The following is a 23,753-nucleotide window of genomic DNA, read 5'->3' as shown; positions in this document are numbered from 1 at the left end:
TTATCTTCTTATGATGAATAATTTGATACTAATTTATATTTTTATATAATATAATTGAATAAATTTGAATAAAATTTTGGACTTTTTTAAATGAGTTAAATGGGCTGATTTAATTTTTTTAATAAATTTATATTATTCATATCAAATATATAATTAGTTAAGTTTTTTCTTGAACTCAAGAAAAAAAACTTGTACATAAATTATTAAGATTTTAAATCAAGTAAAGCTATAAAAATAAATGAATAACTTTAAATATTATAGTTCTTATCTCAATATCATGTTCTAAATTATATTGTTTGTAAATATGATATTCCAATTCAATTTGTTTGTTTTGAAACAAAAACCCCATATAAGCAAGAGAAGTAGCAAAAACTCCACTTAAATCATAAAGATTCACAACATTAGCAAGAAAATAATAAACAATATATTTGTGTCATATAACTCAAACAAGAGTGGAAAGTCGAAAACTAAACTATTTAAAGTATGTCCTATAAATTAATTTAAACACAAGAAATAGTCGATACATGAAGGAGCACACAACCTTTGATGATGATCTGGCGAAGCGAGGGTGAGGGTCTTATGTGTTAGTTGGTAGTATGGCCTTGAGCAGAATGTCGGGCCTTAAATAGGACGTTGAGTCTTTAGCAGGATGTTGGGTCTTCAGCAGGACGTCGGGTCCGAAGGTCGGTCTTTTAGGCAGGACGTTGAATCTTCAGCGGGACGTCGGGTCTTCAGCAGGACGTCGGGTCTGAAGGTCGGTCCTTTAGGCAGGACGGTGGGTCTTCAACGGGACGTCGGGTCTTTACCAGGACGTCGGGTCTGAAGGTCGGTCCTTTAGGCAAGACGTTGGGTCTTCAACGGAATGTCAGGACTGAATGTCGGGCTTTAAGCAGGACGTCAGGTCTTTAGCAAGACGTAGGGACTGAACGTCGGACCTTAAGCAGGACGTCGGGCCTTAAGCAGGACGTCAGGTCTGAAGGACGTCGGGTCTTCAGCAGGACGTCGGGCCTTAAGCAAGACGTCTGGTTATTCAGCAGGACGTCAGATCTTCAGCAGGATGTCGGACTTTAAGCAGGACGTTTGACCTTCAGCAGGACGTCGGGACTAAACGTCGGACCTTAAGGCAGTGGTGCAATGAAACTCCGGCGATGGTCTGACGAGGATTCGGTGGTGGTCCGGCGAGGTTCCTGTGGTGGTCCAGCAAGGTTCCTGCGGTGGTCTGACGAGGTTCCGGCAGTGGTCCGGCGAGGTCCTAGCGGTGGTCCGGCGAGGTCCTGGCGGTGGTCGAGGAGGTGCTTCTTCCTCCTCTTCTCCTCTTCTCCTCTTCTCTTCTTACTTGAGTCCCCTTTTGTGAAGAATGAGGGCTCTATTTATAGTTTTTCTGGAGTGTCATAGCTTGTAAATAGGCGTGAGATCGAGGGCGAATAGGGAGTGGTCGAATGGACGGCTGATGTTGGATTCCACAATCGTGCACCGTTCGTTGGACATTTGAAGATCTTAATGATGTTAGAATTTATTGATCTTGAGCTCGTTGGATTCGTCTCGTCGAGCCGTTCGATTTGAGTATAAGATCGTTAAAATCAGAGTCCGTTTGGTAACTCAAATTGTGGTTTGAACCTTCCAACATCGCTTCGGGTCCATGATTAATTCAGACCAATTTGGGCTCGGATTGGGTCGAACTTGGTGTCGTTGGATTCGTATTTCCGAGACGCTCAGTTTGACAGTAAACCCGCTGAAATTGGAGTTCACGTGCTCCTGAATTTAATTTTTGAAGTTTCCGATTTGAGTTTTTCCTCAAGATTCGTGCCCGATCAAGATAATTTAATGATGACGTATCAAGTAGTAATGCAAGATAGAAACTGTTGGGCATTAAGAGTAGTTTTTTTTTAATATCATAAAATTAATGAGTTCAAATTATAGTTATTGGTGCAATGATAATAAAATTTTTAAATGAGAGCCGTTGCTTCAGCTTCCACTTCCACTTCTTCCAGATAAGAAGTTAGCACGTGTCTAAAAAAATAAATAAATCAATAAACAAAATTAATGTGAAGGTTGCTAAAATTGAAAAAAAAAGATTAAAGATGACTGATCATTAATATTTATTTTGTTTTTGCAAACTCAAAAACATAAAATCAAAATTAAATAATAATTAAAAAATTATTTAATTTCGAGAAATCAATAAAAAATAAAAAAAGAACAATTGTGAATAATCCATGACATATATAATCGGAATATTAAAAGAAAAACATATTTATATATAAAGTTGAGTATATCGAGTGATACATAAATAAAATTGAGTACATCAAATATTACAAACTGATTAATGCTGAGATTGCATTAAAAAATACGGATGTCAAACAAATAAGGTAAGTACGTGCGTAAAAAGAAGTTTGCTTAGGTAGAAATATAGATTTCAGGAATGTGAGCAATTTTGTGCCGATCGGAGCCTCCATCCTCTCGATAGCGCTCCTTTAACTCTGGATGGCATTCCCCATAAATTGTTAGATTTTTCAAAGAGGGAGGAAGGTTCGGTAATTCCCGAAGCATAGGAAGGCCCTCAATTTGTAGTGTCCGAAGTGAAGATAAGCTTTCCAAGGAGGAAGGGAGAGACTCTAAGGATTTGAGCCTTCTAAATTGCAGCTTAGAAAGAGATGAACTAACATTCAGAAACCACTGCTCCGCCTCATTTGGAAATGAAACCAGCTCATTATTCCGCTCAACAGTCAGCTTTTTTAAGGAGGCGATACTTCTCAATGGCTCCATTAGCAGCACTGATGGATCACTTATGGTAAGATCGCTGAGCATGAGATGGCAATTATTAGTGGTCTCCACTTCTCGATATCTTCCCAGAGAGATCAGATTGGGGCAATTTGTAATTGTCAAGTCTCTTAGTGCTGCAAGTCTTGCTATTTCATCAGCCAGAGGAAGAGATGTAATGTTTGGACAGTTACAGACATTTAATGTTTCAAGGGGAATAGGAATTGAATTGCTACAAAAATTCAAAGTCTTCCACTCCATATTGCTATGTATCCACAAGCTCTTGAGCTTAGGAGGCAAAGAGGGCAACTCTTTCAACTTCGGGCAGTAATATAGCTCCAATTTAATTAAGCAAGGAAACAAACATCCATCTTCAGCAGCTACTCCTGGCTCAAACCAATCCTCTAATGCTTCTAAGAGGGTAATATGTAACACTTCTAGCGATGGAAAGGCATGGTATTTATCATTCCCACTAAATTTACTTTCGAGCCATTTTACTTTCGGCATTTTAGAAAGGTACAGAGACTTGAGGAAGAGAAGTTGCCCGAAAGGTGGAAGAGTTTCCCACGCCATGCATCCCCACAAATCGATTTTCTCTAGATTGGAGATAAGATTGACGTTGTTCATCCATTTAGCAGACCTTGCACCCATGTATCTACGTATCTTCAGATTCCTTAGACAATTTGGTGGCTGAAGGTTGTCGAGCACTTTCTCATATAAATTGATGTTCTTCAAATCAGTGTCATTCCAATTTAAGGTTAAATCTGTGAGCCTCTTCTTTTCACATAATTTGGCACTACAAGCCTCCTCGGCATCATTAACATTTTCAAGGCAATTGATTTCTAATTTGAAAAGATCATTCATGTTCTCAAGCTCCCCAATTCTATAACCACTCACATCTCTAAGATATAACATATTCAATTCTTGAAGAAATTTTAGCTTCCCAATCCCACATATCGATGAAATACAAGTATTGGGCAATTCCATGTAACGCAAGTTAGAAAGGTTATTAATGTCACTTGGTAAAAAATCCTCTTTAGTGGTGACTGGCATCCATCCATTATAGATTATGTATTGCAAGTGATAGAGATTACTTACAGATCTTGGCAGCATAGGAAAACTAAGAGCTTCAAGTTTAATCTCTAAGTATCGAAGATGTATCAAATTTCCAATCTCTTTGGGTATTATTTTCAAGTCTTTTGGAGTCCATATGTATAATAAGCGTAGGCTTCTCGATGCTTTGAATATTTTAATAAGTGCATTGCAAAGATCCTGAATAGAAGCTTCATAGGACAAGAAAAGAGCATGCAAATATTTAAACTGCCCAATCTTTTTTATAATGTCTTGATTTGTAGTGCTAACAGACAAGTATCGAAGAGTCTTAGGAATTATAGAAGACAAATTTGCACCATCCTCAACTCTTAAACATTCATATATGGAAAGAGATTGTGCTAATTCATGCATTAAATCATGCACCTTGTAGTATCCTTCAAACTTGTCAAAGAAATTTTTTTTAACCAAAACATCAAAATACCTTTCTCCGATGTCCTCCATAATCTCTCCTTGAATATGATCAGATGGTTGAATGAAACCCAATGCAATCCACTGTCGGACTAAAGCATCTCTATCAAAATTATAATCTTGTGGGAATATGGAACAAAATGTGAAGCAACTTTTTAGAGGTTTTGGGAGGTGTACATAACTCAATCTTAAGACGGGCATAATATCATTTTGACCCAATTTTATAATTTCAAGAACAGAATCTAAAACTCTTCTCCAATGCCCTTCATCCAAATTAGAATTCAGAATACCACCTATGACCTTTGCTGCTAAAGGAGACCCTGAAAGCTTTTTAACTATCTCTGCAGTAATTGGTTTTAATTTTAAATATCTCTGATCATCAAGATTGTCTACAGCAAACGCATGGGTGTTGAGGAGCTCCAAACATTTTTCTTCCTCTAAGCCTTCTAATCTCAATGGTTCTGTCTTTTCTAGAATCACTTCTTCAAACATCAGTGCAACTGAGTCCGTCCGAGTCGTTACCAGAATCTTACTACCAAAACCCCCAGAAGCTAGAGGGGCAAGCACATTCCCCCATTTTCTTTTATCCCGTTCCTCCTCCTCTTCCCAAACGTCATCAAGGACCAGTAAGAACCTTTTGGACATCACCTCCTTCTTAAGTTTCCCTTGAAGCGCATCAAGTGAATCCAAATCAGGCTTCTTCTTCTCAAGAGATTCCAACATATCTGCAATGACTTTTTTCACATCAAAGTTGTTGGAAACGCAAACCCACATTTTAAGATCAAAAAATTCCTTTGTCATTTCATCTTCATAAACGTGTTGCAAGAGAGTTGTTTTTCCCATACCACCATGGCCCACTATAGATAGAAGAGAAATGTTTCTGTACCTACTTGTCTGAGGTTCATTTGATTGCTTCCTCAACCACTGCACAACAGACTCCTTATCCTTGCCCCGCCCGATGAAATAATTTGTAGTAGGCAAGGATCCTGTTTCACGTGCTTTGTAGAAATCAACCTCCTGCTCCTTCTGTTCCTTCTTTGCGCTCTCTAAAAGATGAAGGAAAGTAGTAACATCAGCCGAAACTTTATCAAGTTTCTGCACAGCCTTCTCCAGTCGCTTCAAGTTGGGATCCCTTTTAAGAGCACGTTTGACAATTTTGACAAGTCTTTTCTTCATGGATTTCATCATGGAACGCACCTTTCTCAGCTTCTTGTTTTTGATCAACTGTTTTTCAAGTAGGAATTTCAAATAGGAAGCTGATCGATGAGCTTTCTTTTCTGATAGATTATCAAATATAAAAAATAAATATAAAACACACCTTTGCTTCTTCCTTGTTTTTGGAGAGCTGTTTTTTATGCTTCATGTATTCCAACTCATCGAGCACATCATTTACCTCATCAAGAGCATCTCGCAGCTGCCATATCCATTCGTTGAGAGCTGGGTTCTGATCGCTGGTTTGTGCTTTGTTAACAGCAAAGTCCACGACAGCTTGGATCTTCGGGTGGTTCTCTCGCAGCCTTTCCAATTCCTTCTTCTTGCCCGTCTGCCATTCGACTTGCTCTTTCAGGTAATCAGAGCAAGCTTCGACGATCTTGCTCATGATTGGACCAACAAACCATCCAGCCACATCCATTGCTTGCACACAAGAGAGCAGAACTACTGAACAGTAGGAGAAACGGAGATTGATTGGAAGAAATCAAGAAATGAAGATTAGAGTGGGTAGTCTCTATTAATTGAGAGAGATAGAGAAGATTCAGCTGCCGCGTAGTCCGTAAGCCAACTGAAGTCTCTGTCATAAAATAGGAAAAATGAATGTATTTTAAAATAAATGAGAGATTTGATTTTTGACGGGAATATCACTTTATTTATTATTATATATAAAGTAAGAAAAATGAATGTTTTTTTTATAATTTGATACTAATTTATATTTTTATATAATATAATTGAATAAATTTGAATAAAATTTTGGACTTTTTAAAATGAGTTAAATGGGCTGATTTAATTTTTTTTAATAAAATTACATTATTAATATCAAATATATAATTAGTTAAGTTTTTTCTAGAACTCAAGAAAAAAAAACTTGTACACTAATGCTGTGGTCCTGTTTGGAGTCTTCGATTGTATCTTTTCTTCTTTTAATATATTCCAATTTTTGAAAAAAAAAAAAGAACTAGTACATAAATTTTATTAAGATTTTAAATTCAAGTAATTTGCTATAAAAATAAATGAATGACTTTAAATATTATAGTTCTTATCTCGATATCATGTTCTAAATTATATTGTTTGTAAATATGATATTCCAATTCAATTTGTTTGTTTTGAAACAAAAACCCCATATAAATAAGAGAAGTGGCAAAAACTTCTCTTAAAACATAAAGATTCACAACATTAGCATGAGAATAATAAACAATACATTTGCGTCATATAACTCAAACAAGAGTAGTAAGTCAAAAACTAAACTATTTAAAGTATGTCTATAAATTAATTTAAACACAAGAAATGGTAGATACAAACTGATAAAATTTACAAGTAAAAAAGGACAGAGTGAAAAAGAGGAAGAGATCAAATTCAAATGAGTTATGAGATTCTCATGCATATTTAATCATTTTTATCATCATTAATTTTTAAAATATATTTTTAAACATACTTTATCAATCAAGATTAGCATTATGTGATTGAATTAGACCAACTGAATTCAATTTAATTAGATCCAAGCTAATTCAATTCTAGTTGAACCAACTCAAGCATAAATCATTATATATTGTAAACAATTATTAATTTTTATTTTAATGCCATCAATTCATTTGACTTTAATGACACTAATCATGACTCTTCAATTCATTTGTTTGCATATAATACCACAATAGAGAAAAGAAATTACAATAAACTATTAGCATATAAATGTATTTTCCTAAATTACGGTTATTGTTGTATTTACGGTTTTGCCTATCTTGGGTCTATCAATGGCTCATCATTGATAGTAATCTCCTCTCCGCACTCTTTTCTACGGTTTCTCAAACCATTCTTCCTTACATCATCACGTCGGTTACTGTTCACGACGCCTGGACTGTCCTGGAAAAACGACTTCAACCGACCAGTCGTTCCCGCGTGATTCAGCTCAAGAACGAGCTCTACCGCACCCAAATGAAGGATCTATCGGTTCAACAGTACCTTACATGCATAAAGACTCTTGTTGACAATATTTCGGCGTCTGGCTCCAAGATCGAATCGGAAGACGTTATGCTTCATATTCTTAACGGTCTTCCTCCGATCTACAATTCCTTCAATTCCTACAAATCAACTATCCGCAATTCGCTTCTGCCCATTGATCTTGACACATTTTATGCTCTTCTTTGCAATGAGGAAATTCATCTGCAACAAGAACATAGTCAAGATCTGTCCACCAACCCCAATCTCACGGCTCTTTATACAATTTCTTCTGGCAAGCCCAGTACGCGTAACAACAATAGGAGATTCAACAAACCCAGGACACAACAACCAGCTCCTCCGGCCACCGTCTCCCCGCAAGCCAATCCAGTGCCGCAATCTTCATCCAGGCCTACCTGTCAAATTTGTGGCAAATTAGGCCATATAGCTCTCAACTGTTGGCACCGGAACAATCCCAAATATGCTCCGACTGATACTCGTCAGCCACGGGCTCTTTTGGCCACTCCGCCTACCCCGGTTAGTCAAGATTGGATTCATGACTCAGGTGCTTCTACTCACTTAACTCCGGATGCCTCTCAGCTCTACTACCCGACGACTTATCAAGGATCTGATTCGGTTTCGATAGCCAATGGTAACTCTCTTCCCATCAACAATGCCGGTCAAGGTCTTCTTCCTTTGCCGGACACTGCTCGTAAGTTAAAACTGAATAATCTATTACATGTTCCATCTCTTACCCACAATCTCCTTTCCGTCTCAAAACTTACGACCGATAATTTTGTTTCTATTTCATTTGATGCTAACGGCTTTGTTATCAAGGACACTCGGGACCACCGTCCTCTGCTTCATGGGCATCTGCAATACGGTCTTTACCATCTCAGTGTTGTCCCGACCAAACCGAACATGGCGCTTGCGGCTACCTCCAACGCCTCCAACCATTGGCACTCTCGGCTGGGTCACCCTAATAAAGACACACTTCATATGCTTTCTAACATGTTTCCCGAAATTCAATCTGTACATCGTTTCTTTACTTGCAATTCTTGTAATCAGGCTAAGAGCCACAAATTAGTCTTTAATAAATGAAATTCTATTACAAATACACCTTTCGAGCTTGTGCACACGGACGTTTGGGGGCCGGCACCGCATCCCTCTCTGGACGGTCACCGCTACTACATTATCTTTATCGATGATTACACTCGTTTTTCGTGGTTGTATTTTCTTTATTCCAAGAATGACGCTCTTGCAATGTATAAACATTTTTGTAATCTTGTCAGGACTCAATATCATACAACACCTAAAATTCTTCGATCAGATGGCGGAGGTGAATTTACCAGTCACGCTTTTCGCTCCTACCTCCACGAACATGGAACCATCCATCAGCTTACCTGTCCTCACACGCCGGAGCAGAATGGTCTTGCAGAACGAAAACACAGACATCTCCTGGACATCACACGTGCTCTTCTTCATGAATCCGGTTTACCTCCTAAATTCTGGACTTCTGCTCTTGCCACGGCTCATTACTTAATTAATCAACTGCCGTCTAGCTCTATTTCCTACAAAATCCCGTATCAACTTCTTACTGGCAAAGCACCCGAGTATACACATCTGCGCAAATTTGGCTGCCTATGCTATCCTTGGCTCAAGCCTTATGCCAAGACCAAATTCGAACCACGATCCTACCCCTGTGTCTTTATAGGCTATGCTCCTCACCACAAAGGCTACCTTTGTCACGACACAAACACCGGTCGCACGTACATTTCCAGACACGTTGTCTTTCATGAACACATTTTTCCTCTAAACCGCGGCCATGTCACTGTGTTTAAGGATCATCAGGATTCTCCATCTAACATTTCACCTCTTTTACTTCAACCCGTGTCTACTGTCAATACCACACCACCTCAATCTCTCGCTTCTACCTCCCATTCTCTCACGGAACCATCTCTTACCACACCACAGTGCACTTCTCCTACTATATCACGACCTATCCCTGAGGCTCCGCTCCCGACTCCTCCTCAAACTCACACTACCACTCATGTTCATCCGATGCAAACTCGTTTGAAATCTGGGATTCTCAAACCAAAGCCGGTGTTCAATCTTATTGCTCAAGTCAATCCGCCTATCACTCCAACTACTTATCTCCAAGCTCTCAAAATGGAACATTGGTGTGCGGCAATGAAGGCAGAATTTGATGCGCTTCAACAGCAATCCACTTGGACACTTGTTCCAGCTCCTTCGGGCAAGCCAGTGCTCGGCTGTAAATGGCACTATAAGATCAAATATCTCCCAAATGGACAAGTCGACCGCTACAAAGCAAGACTAGTTGCACTTGGCTACGATCAGAAATTTGGAATCAATTATAATGAAACGTTCAGCCCAGTTGCAAAGATGCCTACAATCCGAATGCTGCTTGCTCTATCATTACACCGACAATGGCCTGTTCATCAACTTGATATTTCTAACGCCTTTTTGCATGGAGATCTTCCCGATGATATTTATATGCGCCAACCACCAGGTTTTACTGATCCCGATCAACCACAGGCGGCATGCAAGCTTCATAAATCTCTCTATGGTTTAAAACAAGCACCGCGACAGTGGTTCCAAAAGTTAACAACCTTTCTGCAACAACATGGTTTCGGGTTCATTCGCTCCGACCCTTCGCTCCTTATTTTCAATAAAAACAATATTCAAATCTATATTCTCATTTATGTTGACGATTTCTTAGTGACAAGTAATGATCAAAAAGCGATTCATATACTCCAACAATTGCAAACACAGTTCGCTCTTAAACAACTTGGCAACATCCACCTATTTCTCGGCATCCAGGTGATCCAATCAAAACAAGGTTATTTCTTGTCTCAAGAGCACTACGCCACTAAAATTCTTAATGATGCAGGCTATAAAGATTGCAAAGCTGTTCCAACACCGGTGGTACCTGACTCCAAACAGCGAGACTCATCTCCGCAACTATATTCGGACCCGTCCCTATACTGCCGTATCGCAGGATCTCTACAATATCTCTCTATCACAAGACCGGATATAGCTTTTGCTACAAATCGGGTTTGTCAACATATGCAGTCTCCTACTGCTCATGATTTCAAAGCACTAACTCGCATACTTCGCTACATCAAAGGCACGCTTTCATATGGCTTGCCGATTACAGCCGGCTCCATGGATCTTCGGACCTATTCTGATGCCGACTGGGCGTCCGATACCTCAGACCGGAAGTCAGTTTCAGGATTTTGTACTTTTCTAGGACCTAATCTAATTTCTTGGACGGTCAAAAAGCAGGTCACGGTCGCCAAATCTTCTACTGAAGCGGAGTATCGCTCTTTGTCCCCAGCTGTCTCGGAGGTTGTCTGGCTTCGCCGACTAGCCCAGGAACTTAATCTCTCACAGCAATCTCCGACTACGATTCATTGCGACAACACATCGGCAATAGCCATTGCCAATAATCCGGTCTTTCATGCCCGAACTAAGCATATTGAGATCGACTACCACTTTATTCGTCATCAAATTAGTTCTGGCAACATCAAGCTCGAGCACATTTCTTCTACGGATCAAGTTGCTCACATTCTCACAAAGTCCTTCTCGCTCTCTCGGTTTATTGATTTACGCAACAAATTAACCATTTGTCCCACAAATGCTTAATTTGAGGGAGGATATTAGCATATAAATGTATTTTCCTAAATTACGGTTATTGTTGTATTTACGGTTTTGCCTATCTTGGGTCTATTTAAGACCATCTCTGTATTTACCTAAATAATAATATATATCTTTTCTCTGGTTCTTTACTTCCTCTGTTCGTTTCCTGCTTCTTCTTCTTCATCGTCTTCTTGTTTCTTCTCATAAGCATGGTACTGTAATCTTCTTTTTGTATTATCATGTATTTTTTTTTTTATAAAATTTTGTGATGAACCCATTTCATTCATTTAAAAGGAAATAACAAGTGTGATTTAAAAGATAAACAACCTATAAAGTTGTAATGGTGCTCCCACAAAAAGTTAAATTTTTAAAAGGATCATGCTTTAAAATTATATTAACAAAAGGAATTTAAATAAAATTAAATTTAAAAAGGGTCATGCTAGCAAAAGCTGATAGCATTTTCTGTAGAACTCAAAGGAAGATTGAATTGCGTTTTCAGCACAAAACTCAATTTATGCGCACTTCTGCTGCGATTTTTGCTACAGACACATATACGCTATAAACTGTAAATTTTACTTACTTTCTATTTATTTATTTTAAATAAATAGAATAGTATCAAGTCTGTTCCGGGTTCAACCCGAATCCGACATGCTGACCCGAATTGAGACCCCTAATTAACATATTAATTTTCACATAATAATATTTACTTTCACATTATATTAAATATAATAATTTTCACATAATATTAAATATAGCATAAAGTTAATTAAAATTTGATTAAATATTTGAAAGTTTTAATATTTAAAATCTCTGTGTTTCTCCATCTCCGCCTTTTTCTCTCTCTTCTTGCATTTACTTTTGTCAATATTAAATTTCTTGCTTAATATTAAATATAGATAAATTTTTTTTCTTAAAAACATATTTCTAAATTTTTTTTCTTAAACACATTCTCTGTATCTTAAAATTTCTTTTTCCAATTTATTATATTAACAAAAAATACTAAATATAACGTAAATAAAGTAACGCTTTATAATGTATATGTGCCATTAAATATTTTTTTCCACATACTTGTTATTTTCCTTCAAAAAAACTAACATTTTAAAAAAAATTGTAGAAATTCATAAATGGTTAACATTTATAAACACTAGTTTCTGTAACATTACCTCATAAATATTTAACATAATTCATAAGTAAACAAAACACATTAATACTTTTCTTCATAAATATTTACTACTCTCAACAAAAGTTTTTAAATAACATATTAAAAAAATCAACAACATTCTAAAATTCTTCAGAACTAACCTTAAAGATGGCAGAAACTTCACTTGGCTTGTCTATTTCTCTTCTCAACTCTCACTTTGTATTCCTCCCACCACGCAAAAATTGTGCTCTCAACACAAGCTAGCTGCCATTTAAAGGGAAAACAAAAAGGAATAATGTTAGCTTGTAGGATCCGGATCTGTCATCTCCCCATTCAAGCAATCTAAGGGATCTTTCATCCTCCCATTCAAGCAATCCAATTGCAAATAAAGGATATGTCATCCCCCCATTCAAGCAATCTAAAGGATATGTCATCCCCCCCATTCAAGCAATCGAGTTGCAAGTAAACGATCTGAGCTATTTAATTATATTAACTTCAGGGATAATTTAATTCCATTGGATAGTTTGTATGGTTATATAGATATAATATTTTTTATGGTGGCATGTAGTCTTTTATGTTGCTTTAATTGTCAATAAATACTTGTATCCAATGCTTGTAATGGTAGATTGGAAGATGAATAATATTTGGGTTTTTTTTACTCATTTGTTTAACTAAGAGGAAAAATACAATATTAATCGAGATTAGGCTAGTTAATCTACTTGAAATCAAAAGCTAAACTTTGGGAAAAATTGGTAGAAAAAAAATACTAGCAGAAGTTGAGTTGATGAACTTATGTTACAGTTACATCATAGTCATTTTCTAACTATGCGTTGCCAAGCATCCAAAGCTTCTTGAAGCAAAAAAATGACCTGTTTCCAGCGTGATAGTTGTCTCCAACCATTTTTGAGAAGCATAATTTATAAATATTTAAAAAATCACAATTTTTAGATTTAATGATGTAGAATTCTATCAAATCACTTCCTAGAACAAACAAATTATTTAGTAGTAGTTGTGAAATTAAGTCTTAACTGCAAATGTTTCTTGAAAAAGGAATTGTAGGAGAGGCTAGCATGGACCATGGGGTAATTTCTATGAAGCTCAGAGGAGCAAACTATAGAGGATGTATTGAACCTGCATTTAGTCAGCTTGACAGAACAATCTATTTGAAATACAGTTTGTGCATAAATCAAGCTCTTATGCATTGGGTTCACCATTACCCTTTCATAGACCATGTACACACATGCATATACACATATAGAGGAGGTCACACTTGTGTATAGCTTTTTGCGGAACAGAGCTAATGCCTTTCACCAATCATTGTGGGTAATTTCCTGTAGAAACTACAAACTTTTCCTTAAAATAGGAATTGGGCGTTCTGTTCAGAGGTAAAGTCATCGTTGATTGTCCTGCATTAATTGAATTCCATATAAAATTATTATTTAATGGAAAATACCTCATTTTTTTGCTTGTAAATGATTTTTTGTAAACTAATATTTTATAATACAATCCCTTGCTTCGACAACTGAAAACAATACAATTCCATACATATATTATTTTGTTTAGGGAGACTTGTTACCTACTGAAGTGACAATGTGCCACTAGTTTTTGTCGAACTTTTGTGAACGCTATAGCATCTCTCTCTCTCTCGTGTCTATGTTGTATCTGCTTCCCTGCATAAATTGGAAACCTGGTGCTGCTAATCTTTAATGTTGATCTGAGATCTGACTTCATTATGGTCAAATCTGAGATTGTTCTTTCTTTTGATTGTGTAGCAGTACAATAACATTAATGGTATCAAAGAGGGCTTTCGAGGAGTCGGTCAGCTTCTATTAGCCACTTCAAAGTAGGAAACATTGAGAAATATGCATTCAATCAGGCTTTAGCTTGAAAGTGGTAAGAAATCAGGTATGGTAAACTTGTGATGATTCCTTTTAGTAAGAAAAATATAAATTTATTATTTTTATGCTCAGCTTTCTTTTTCTATAATAACTTTGTATTTTTTTATTTACTCTTTTAATAGTGATAGTATAGTTGATATTATTTGAAAATACAAAAATATTATAAGTAATAAAGCTGAGCATAAAAATAATAAATTTATATTTGTAATTGGTCGTTATTTTGTTTTTTTAAAGGAATTTGAAATTCTTTGATAGAGGTGCAGGTAACATGTGCTAGCTTCAATAATTATTAATTAGTTCGCGTAAGTTTTAACTAGCTCTTGAGCTGAGCTCAAGAAAATTCAAGCTATTTATGTCAATAACAAACTTATGTTCGACTGCTTGAGTAAAGTTTGAATTAGGTATGACTTGAATTCGACTCAATTCGTTTGCAGCACTGTTCTCAAATAATTAGACGCTATAAAGAAAATTAGAGAATCCGTTGGTGTGTTATTGGATCGAATTATTGACTGAACCAGTCATTTGAAAAGAAAAAAAAAGAAAAAAAATTGTTAATCTACGAATGCAATAATGAAATAATATGACAATGGTGTTTTTTTAAAGAATTTGTTAAAGGTAAATTTACAAGGAGAAACATTTAAGATTGCAAGTTCAAATTCTTTTCATTTGTTAATATTAAATCTGTTAATAAATTGTAATGATGTTTTCATTTGGATGATTTTTAACTAAGTTCTTAAGTTTATATAAATGAATTAAGATTTAAACACCATAAATATTAACAAGCTTTAAAATGTTTTAATAAATTCAATAAATTAATGATATTAATTATTAATTTTGTTGTAACTGAGATATATGTAAGTTATTAGTCATTTGGAATAACTTTCTTCCTGCTTTTAAAAACAACCTTTAAGTATAATTATTTGAGTTGTATTTTTTGTATTAAAAATTATTTTATAAAACAATATGAAAGCTGGCACAAACAAAGACTTATTAAGCTATGTTTGGATTGTATTTCTTAATTCTTTCATAAGCAACTTTTTAGTACAATAATTTCTTCAACTAGAATTTTTTATTAAAAATTTTCTTTTAAAAATAATAAAAAAAAACAATTCCAATCGAAACCTTAAACTTTTCATTTTAATTTAACTCTTGTAAAGCAAGAATCAAGAATAGTAATGCAGGAAAGAAATTGCTGTGCATTAAGAGTAGTTTTCCTTTTTTATCATATCAAATTAATGAGTTCAAATTATAGTTATTGGTGCAATGACAATAAAATTTTCAGATGAAGCCGTTGCTTCAACTTCCACTAAAAAGAAATAAATCAATAAACAAAATTAATGTGAAGGTTGCTGAAAGTGCAATATATATATACCGAATTCCCACAAGTATATATATATATATATATATATATAATTAATTAAAGATGACTGATCATTAAAATTTATTTTATTTTTGCAAACTCAAAAACATAAAATCAAAATTAAATAATAATTCAATGATTGTTTAAATCAATAAGAAATTAAACAGAACTATTTAGATTTCAGCAAGAAAAATATATTTATAAATAAAGGTACCACCAAGTACTACATAAATAAAATTGAGTACATCGACAGCTGGTTCATGCTAAAATATTATGCATTCTTCACATTTCATATATATCAAACAAATAAGATTACACAACTCTCCTTGGCCTATTGGTTGAGAGCTTAGGCTTCCAACTAAGAGGTTCGGGGTTCGAGTCTATGTGTATGCGTTGTGTGTGTGAGTTTGTCTTAAATGGCCTAAATGTCCCAAAAAAAAAAAAAAAACAAATAAGATTGCTTATATATTGATACTCGGAATGTGAGTATGTGTATGCGTTGTGTGTGTGAGTTTGCCTTAAATGACTTAAATGTTCCAAAAAAAAAAAACAAATAAGATTGCTTATATATTGATACTCGGAATGTGAGCAATCATGTGCCGATCGGAGCCTCCATCCTGTCCATAGCACTCCTTCAACTCTGGATGACAATCCCCAATTATTGCTAGACGTTTCAAAAGGGAGGAAGGTTCGGCAATTCCAGAAGCATACGAACGCCACAATAAATAGATAGTTGCTCAAGTGAGGAAGGGAGAGACTGTAAGGATTTCAGCCATCTAAATTCGAGCTCACAAAGAGATGAACTAACTCTCAGAAACCACTGCTCCGCCTCATTTGTATTATTGCCTTGGCTTATATAAGCCGTGAAACAGCATGCGCTACATGAAAAGTAACAGAGAAATTAAAACAGGACAAAAGCTACATACAACAAAATACAATAAACGAAAGATCAACAGGTTCAGCTCCGGCGTCACCTATTATCGTTCGGAAGAAAAATGGATACGAGGTATGCGAGCAATCTTGTGCCGATCGGAGCCTCCATCCTTTCGATAGCGCTCCTTTAACTCTGGATCACAAAAACAAATTGATAGACTTTTCAAAGAGGGAGGAAGGTTCGGTAATTCCCGAAGCATATGAAGACCATAAATATATAGACTCTGAAGTGAAGATAAGTGTAGAAAACAGGATCAAGAATCGTGAAGAAGATAACAGAGAGGAAAGAAACATTAACACGGTTTGGATGTGTTTTAACTAAGTTCTTAAGCTTATATAAATGAATTAAGATTTAAACACCATAAACATTAACAAGGTTTAAAATGTTTTAATATATTCAATAAATTAATAATACTACTTATTAATTTGGTTGTTACGGAGATATAGGTAAGTTATTAGTAATTTGGGATAACTTTTTTACTGCTTTTGAAAACAACACTTTCGTACAATTTTTTTTTAATTGTAATTTTGATACTAAAAACCTATTTTATAAAACAATATGAAAGCTATCACAAACAAAGACTTATTAAGCGTTATTTGAAATGTATTTATTAATTCTTTCAAAAGCAACTTTTTAGTATAAGAATTTCTTCAACTATAATTTTTTACTAAAAAATTTCTTTTAAAAATATTAAAACCTTAATCTTTTCATTTTTAATACAACTCTTGTAAAACAACAATCAAGAGTAGTAATGCAAGATAGAAATTGTTGGGCGTTAAGAGTAGTTTTCTTTTTTATATCATAAAATTAATGAGATCAAATTATAGCTATTGGTGCAATGACAATAAAATTTTTAAATGAGAGCCGTTGCTTCAACTTCAACTTCTACTTCCACTTCTTCCAGATAAGAAGTTAGCATGTGTCTAAAAAAATAAATAAATTAATAAACAAAATTAATGTGAAGGTTGCTAAAACTGTCAAAAAAAAAAAGATTAAAGATGACTGATCATTAATATTTATTTTGTTTTTACAAACTCAAAAACATAAAATCAAAATTAAATAATAGTTCAATAATTATTTCATTTCGAGAAATCAATAAACAATAAAAAAGAACTATTTAAATTTTAGCTGTGAATAATCCATGACATATATAATGGAATATTAAAAGAAGAATATATTTATATATAAAGTTGAGTATATCGAGAGATACATAAATAAAACTGAGTACATCATGATGCCTTGCCGGTTACAGGATAAGTATTAAATAACAGAGGAACATCTTACAAAGACTAACAAACTAAGGTTTCGTTTGGGACGGCTTTTTTATTGCTTTCTAAAACGGAGTTTTAGTACAAATTTTTTTATTTTTGTACTAAAACTCCGTTTTATAAAGCAATAAAAAAGCCGTCCCAAACGAAGCCTAATACTCCCACTACCTCACTTTCTGTTTTGATAGGTTGTTACTTTTAAAACCTTTTTTACTTATTAGCTAAAAGGGGAAAATAGAGGAATTACATATAGGTGAAAGAGGAAGAGGAGGACAGTCTTTTTGTTATCTTTTTTACAGAAGAGCTCTTGCTCAATAGAATACATAATATACAGAGATATTTCTCCTTTCCTATTAACTCTTCTATTGCTGTATTCATTTTTGCTCATCTTCCACGTGCCACCGGTCCTGCACAAGGATCACATCACATATTACAAACTGATTAATGCTGAGATTGCATTAAAAAATACGGATATCAAACAAATAAGATAAGTACTTACGTAAAAAGAAGTTTGCTTGTGTAGAAATATAGATATTCGGAATGTGAGCAATCTTGTGGCGATCGGAGCCTCCATCCTCTCGATAGCGCTCCTTCAACTCTGGATGACATCCCCAAATATATAGATATTCTAAAGAGGAAGGAAGGTTCGGTAATTCCCGAAGCATAGGAACATCATCAATATGTAGTTTCTGAAGTGAAGATAAGCTTTCCAAGGAGGAAGGGAGAGACTGTAAGGATTTGAGCCATTCAAATCTTAGCTCAGAAAGAGAAGACCTAACTTTCAGAAACCACTGCTCCGCGTCATTTGGAAATAAAACCAACTCATCATTATCCCAAATACTCAGCTCTTTTAATAAGGAGGCGATACTTCTCAATGGCTCCATTAGCAACAACAATGGATCACGTATACAGAGATTGTTGAGCATGAGATGGCAATTATTAGCAGTCTCCAATTCTTGATATCTTCCGAGAGATCTCAGATTGGGGCAATTTAAAATTGTCAAGGATCTTAGTGCTGCAAGTCTTGCTATTTCATCAGCCAGAGGAAGAGATGTAATGTTAGGACAGCGATCGACCCATAATGATTCAAGGGGGATAGGATTCGAATTGCTACAAAAATTCAAAGTCGTCCACGCCGTAGATCGCATCGTCAACCTCTTAAGCTTAGAAGGCAAAGAGGGCAACTCTTTCAACTTCGGGCAGCCAAATATCTCCAGTTTAATTAAGCAAGGAAACAAATATCCATCTTCAGCAGCTACTCCTGCCTCAAACCAATCCTCTAATGCTTCTAATTTCTCAATATGTAACACCTCTAGCAATGGAAAGGCACGGTATTTATCATTCCCATTATATTTACTTTGGAGCCATTTTACTTTCGGCATGTTTTCAAGTTTCAGTGACTTGACGAAGGGAAGTTGCCCAAAAGGTGGAAGAGTTTCCCACTCCAAGCAGTCTGTCAAATTGATTTCCTCTAGATTGGAGATAAGATTGACGTTGTTCATCCATATAGCAGACCTTGCACCCATGTATCTATATATCTCCAGATCGCTTAGACATTTTGGTGGCTGAAGTTTGTCGAGCACTTTCTCATATAAATTGATGTTCCTCAATTTAGTGTTATTCCACCGTAAGCTTAAATATGTGAGCCTCCTCTTGGCATATAATTTGGCACTACAAGCCTCCTCAGCATCCTTAACATTTTCAAGGCAATTGATTCCTAATTTGCAAAGATCATTCATGTTCTCCAGCTCCCCAATTCTATAACCACTCGCATCTCTAAGATCAAATATTATCAATTCTTGAAGAAACTTTAGCTTCCCAATCTCACATATCGATGAAATACAATTCTTGGGAAATCTCACAAAACGCAAGTTACAAAGGTTATTAATGTCATTTGGTAAAAAATCAGCACCTTTCTCATTAATTGGCCAATCATAGATTATGTATTGCAAGTGATAGAGCTTACTTAGAGATCTTGGCAGCATAATAAAATTTGTAACATTAATCCTTAAGCATCGAAGATGTATCAAATTTTCAATCTCCTCAGGTATTATTTTCAAGGGTGGGCCAAATATCTCTAACAAGCGTAGGCTTCTCAATGCTCTGAATATTTCACTAAGTGCGCAAATATTTTGATAAGATGGTAGAAAAGACACGAAAAGAGAACGCAAATATTTAAACTGCACAATCTCTTTTATAAAGTATGGATTTATATCTTTAACATACAAGTGTCGAAGAGTCTTAGGAATTGGAGAAGGCAACTTTGTACTACCCTCAACTCTTAAGCATTCATGTATGGAAACAGATTGTGCTAATTCATGTATTACATCATGCATCTTATAGTAATATCCAAAATTGTTGTCAAACTTGTCAAAGAAATTTTTTTTAACCAAAACATCAAAATAACTTCCTCCGATATCCTCCATAATCTCTCCTTGAATATGAGAAGGTTGAATGAAACCCAATGCAATCCACTGTCGGACTAAAGTACCTTTACGAAATTGATAATCTTGTGGGAATATGGAAGAGAATGTAAAGCAACTTTTTAGATGTTCTGGGAGGTGTACGTAGCTCAATCTTAAGACGGACATGATATCATTTTGACCCAATTTTATAATTTCAAGAACAGAATCTAAAACTCTTGTCCAATGTCCTTCATCCAAATTAGAATTCAGATCACCGCCTATGACCTTTGCTATTAAAGGAGACCCTGAAAGCTTTTTAACTATCTCTGCAGTAATTGATTTTAATTTTAATTTTCTCTGATCATCAAGATCGTCTACAGCAAACGCATGGGTGTTGAGGAGCTCCAAACATTCTTCCTCCTCTAAGCCTTCTAATGTCATTGGTTTTTGTTTGTCTTGAATCACTTTTTGAAACATCAGTGCGACTGATTCCGTCCGAGTTGTTACCAGAATCTTACTACCAAAACTTCCAGAAGCTAGAGGGGCGAGCACATTCCCCCATTTACTTTTATACCGTTCCTCCTCCTCTTCCCAAACGTCATCAAGAACCAGTAAGAACCTTTTGGAATTCACCTCATTCTTGAGACGCCCTTGAAGTGCATTAAGTGAATCCAAATTAGGCTTCTGCATTTTAAGAGATTCCAACATATCAGCCATGACTCTTTTCACATCAAAGTTGTTGGAAACGCAAACCCACATTTTAAGATCAAATTCTTTTGTAATTTCATCTTCATAGACGTGTTGCAAGAGAGTTGTTTTTCCCATACCACCATGGCCCACTATAGATAGAAGAGAAATGTTTCTGAACCTACTTGTCCGAGGCTCATTTGATGGTTTCCTCAACCACTGCATAACAGACTCCATATCCTTGCTCCGCCCAATGAGATCATTTGTAGTAGGCAGGGATCCTGTTTCACGTACTTCGGACAACTGACGCTGCTTCTCCTGCTGCCCCTGTTTTGCGATATCTAGAAGAGGAAGAAAATTACTAACCCCAGCAGAAACGTTATCTAGTTTCTGCACAACCTCCGCAAGCCTCTTCAAGTTGGGATCAATCTTGAAAGCACGTTCGCCAACTTTGCGAATTTTCGAAGCACTTTCAATCAGGAAGCTCGTGTTGGAAAACACCGTTCTTTTCTGATAAAATTAGGGAGAAATAGATTATCAAATAAATATATTTATTTGCAACCAGTATCAAATAGGTAGCTGATGATAGAGAACGCACCTGATCTGTTTCCTCCATGTTTTTGGTGAGCTGTTGTTTATGCTTCATGTACTCAAACTCATCGAGCACATCATCTGCCTCATCAACAGCATCTCTTAGCTGCCATATCCATTTGTTGAGAGCTGGGTTCTGATCGCTAATTTGTGCTTGGTTAGCTGCAAAGACGACAGCTTGGATCTTCGGGTGGTTTTCTCGCAGGCTTTCCAGCTCCTTCTTCATGCCCGTCTGCCATCCGACTTGCTCTTCCAGGTAATCAGAGCAAGCGTTGATGATCTTCTCCATGATTGGACCAACTAACCATTCCGCCATGGCACCGATGATCGAGGTAGAGAGAGCAGAACAACTGAACAGTAGGAGAAACAGAGATTGGAAATTTGGAAGAGATAAAGATTAGATAAGATGATTGTCTTGTTAAGGGGACGCCTTCATTTCGACCGTTCCTTTGAAATCCGACGGCTTCGCGGAGATGTGAACAGCGTAAGTCAAGTAAACGGAGAATAAGAGAGAGAGTTGACGACTGAAGTCTCTAGAAAATGAATGCTTTTTTTTCTGGTTATCATGAATAATTTGATACTAATTTATTTTTATATAATATAACTGAATAAATTTGAATAAAATTTTGAACTTTTTAAATGAGTTGAAAGGGCAGATTTAAGCTTTTTTTAATATGTTTAACTTATTAATATCAAATATATAATTAGTTAAATTTTTTCTTGAACTCAAGAAAAAAACTTGAAAATAAATTTTATTAAGATTTTGAATTCAAGTAATTTGCTATAAAAACTAATGAATGACTTTGAATATTATCATTCTTATCTTAATTTAATTCATTTATAGTCCTAAGCATCGATCAATAATAAAATGAATTAAATGGACATTAGGGTTGTAAATGATTCTAACTTGATCAAACAACCATTGCCTATTCCATATCTATTTATTAATATTTATCAATTTTACGAGAGTTTTTGGATCCTATTTTCATTGCGATATCAAGTTTATGTTACAAAATATTTTCCTAATCAATAATCTCAGCATTTCACATGTAAGGTATAAGTTCGCTCGTACGACATCCATTTTGCATTAAATCAATCTTATAGTTCCAAATCCAATTTTTACTACATTAGATGCGAGTCTACTCTTTCAACATTAAATTTGTATTAAATCGGTCTCTTAGGTTAATTTGTTAGAATTCAAATTAAAGATAAATATGTATGTGCATATATAATTAATTATAATACATCAATTTTTTAAATATAAAATTAATTCTCCATTATAAAATTTACATCTTCAAATGTGAAATTGAAACTGAACATGATAGCAATAAAAGGTTCCTAAAAAAAATCTGATTGATTAATTTAGAAGAGTAGCATATGCTAAGTGGCAGACAAGACTATCTCTTTTGGAGCTTTGTAGAAAAGCAAGAATATTATCTTTCTCATTGATGGCCACTTAATTGGAAAGCTAAATTAATAGCAATTAATGATGCTTGTAAAATAGTAATCATTACATAGTGTAAACAATTACTAATTTTTTACTTTAATGCCATTATTACATTTGACTTTAATGACACCGATGATGACTCTTCAATCTAATCTAAGATCATAAATCTTTATTGGCCCCAAATTAGTCTCCCTACCATTACAAATAAAAATTAACATGACATTTTATAATTTAATTATTTAAAAATTTTAAACATTATAAAAAACTAGAATACTAACTGTTGCGTCCAGGAGTATTCGCGACGGTAGAGAAATATCATATTTAAAGTCTTAGCGATGTACGAAAATCTGGCATGCAATCAGATAAGAGAGAGGGTCTAGCCCAGTTGAAGAAATTCTTCTAGTATTGTAGTTGATTACAAATGAGGTCTCTCTTTAGGGGAAGGCCTTAGCTTGATGTACATCTTATGGAGTACATTACATGATATTAATACAAAGAGTCATTGTTGATGTGTTCATTTGGTCGAAAGGACCGTAGTCGGCGGGCGACGGAGGTCGGAAGACTTGTAGTCGGTGGGCGATGTAAGTAAGGAGGGCCGTAGTCGGCGGGCGATGGAGGTTTGAAGAACTGTTATCAGACGACGAAGGTCAGAAGGATGGCCAAGTAGAAGTGTAACAATGGGAAGAAATCCATCATCGAATAAACATCCAGTGAAAGTCCGATAAACGGTAGAAGTCCGGTGTCAGGTAGAAGTCCGACGCCTGTTGGTGGTAGAGGATGTCACGACCCAACCCGACCGGGACGAATCCCGCTCGCATCAGGCCGCGACGGAGCCAAACAAATCCAGGATCTGGCTTTGAAATTTTGCTTCAGAACTTTCTTCCAAATATTGAACAGACAGAAAAAAATAGAGCTACTATAAACTAATAAACCTCCA

The 23,753-nt window shown here is 35.5% G+C and overlaps 2 protein-coding genes and 1 long non-coding RNA gene across 3 annotated transcripts; all 3 read right to left on the bottom strand.

The window, feature by feature from the left end:
• Nucleotides 1–2,261: 2,261 nt before the first annotated feature.
• Nucleotides 2,262–6,057, bottom strand: LOC110110839 (putative disease resistance protein RGA4). The gene is made up of 2 exons (XM_028694278.1): nt 5,597–6,057; nt 2,262–5,502 (listed from the first exon to the last, which is right to left on the bottom strand). Exons 1-2 carry the CDS (start codon nt 5,909–5,911, stop codon nt 2,395–2,397), a joined length of 3,423 nt encoding a protein of 1,140 aa, XP_028550111.1. The 5' UTR covers nt 5,912–6,057; the 3' UTR covers nt 2,262–2,394.
• A 9,688-nt stretch (nt 6,058–15,745) lies between these two features.
• Nucleotides 15,746–16,501, bottom strand: LOC114579501. The gene is made up of 2 exons (XR_003700527.1): nt 16,459–16,501; nt 15,746–16,362 (listed from the first exon to the last, which is right to left on the bottom strand). It is a non-coding gene; the product is annotated as an uncharacterized LOC114579501 (long non-coding RNA).
• A 1,374-nt stretch (nt 16,502–17,875) lies between these two features.
• Nucleotides 17,876–21,842, bottom strand: LOC110110838 (putative disease resistance protein RGA4). Its single transcript, XM_020842477.2, has 3 exons — nt 21,377–21,842; nt 18,186–21,288; nt 17,876–18,093 (listed from the first exon to the last, which is right to left on the bottom strand). The coding sequence occupies exons 1-3, from the start codon at nt 21,683–21,685 to the stop codon at nt 18,071–18,073; spliced, it is 3,435 nt and encodes a 1,144-aa protein (XP_020698136.1). The 5' UTR covers nt 21,686–21,842; the 3' UTR covers nt 17,876–18,070.
• Nucleotides 21,843–23,753: the final 1,911 nt, after the last annotated feature.

This window comes from Dendrobium catenatum, unplaced genomic scaffold, assembly GCF_001605985.2.
Source record: "Dendrobium catenatum unplaced genomic scaffold, ASM160598v2 fragScaff_scaffold_51, whole genome shotgun sequence".
NCBI lineage: Eukaryota > Viridiplantae > Streptophyta > Magnoliopsida > Asparagales > Orchidaceae > Dendrobium > Dendrobium catenatum.
Note: the sequence above shows the minus strand (reverse complement) of the source record. Positions and strands in the feature narration are given on the sequence as shown.

Coding starts and splice junctions, on each gene's coding strand:
- LOC110110839 (XM_028694278.1), bottom strand. CDS start 5,911: ATGGATGTGGCTGGATGGTTTGTTGGTCCAATCATGAGCAAGATCGTC. Junction 5,503..5,596: donor AAAACAAGGAAGAAGCAAAG/GTGTGTTTTATA, acceptor CTTGAAAAACAG/TTGATCAAAAACAAGAAGCT.
- LOC110110838 (XM_020842477.2), bottom strand. CDS start 21,685: ATGGCGGAATGGTTAGTTGGTCCAATCATGGAGAAGATCATCAACGCT. Junction 21,289..21,376: donor ACATGGAGGAAACAGATCAG/GTGCGTTCTCTA, acceptor TAATTTTATCAG/AAAAGAACGGTGTTTTCCAA. Junction 18,094..18,185: donor ACAAGCAAACTTCTTTTTAC/GTAAGTACTTAT, acceptor ATCCTTGTGCAG/GACCGGTGGCACGTGGAAGA.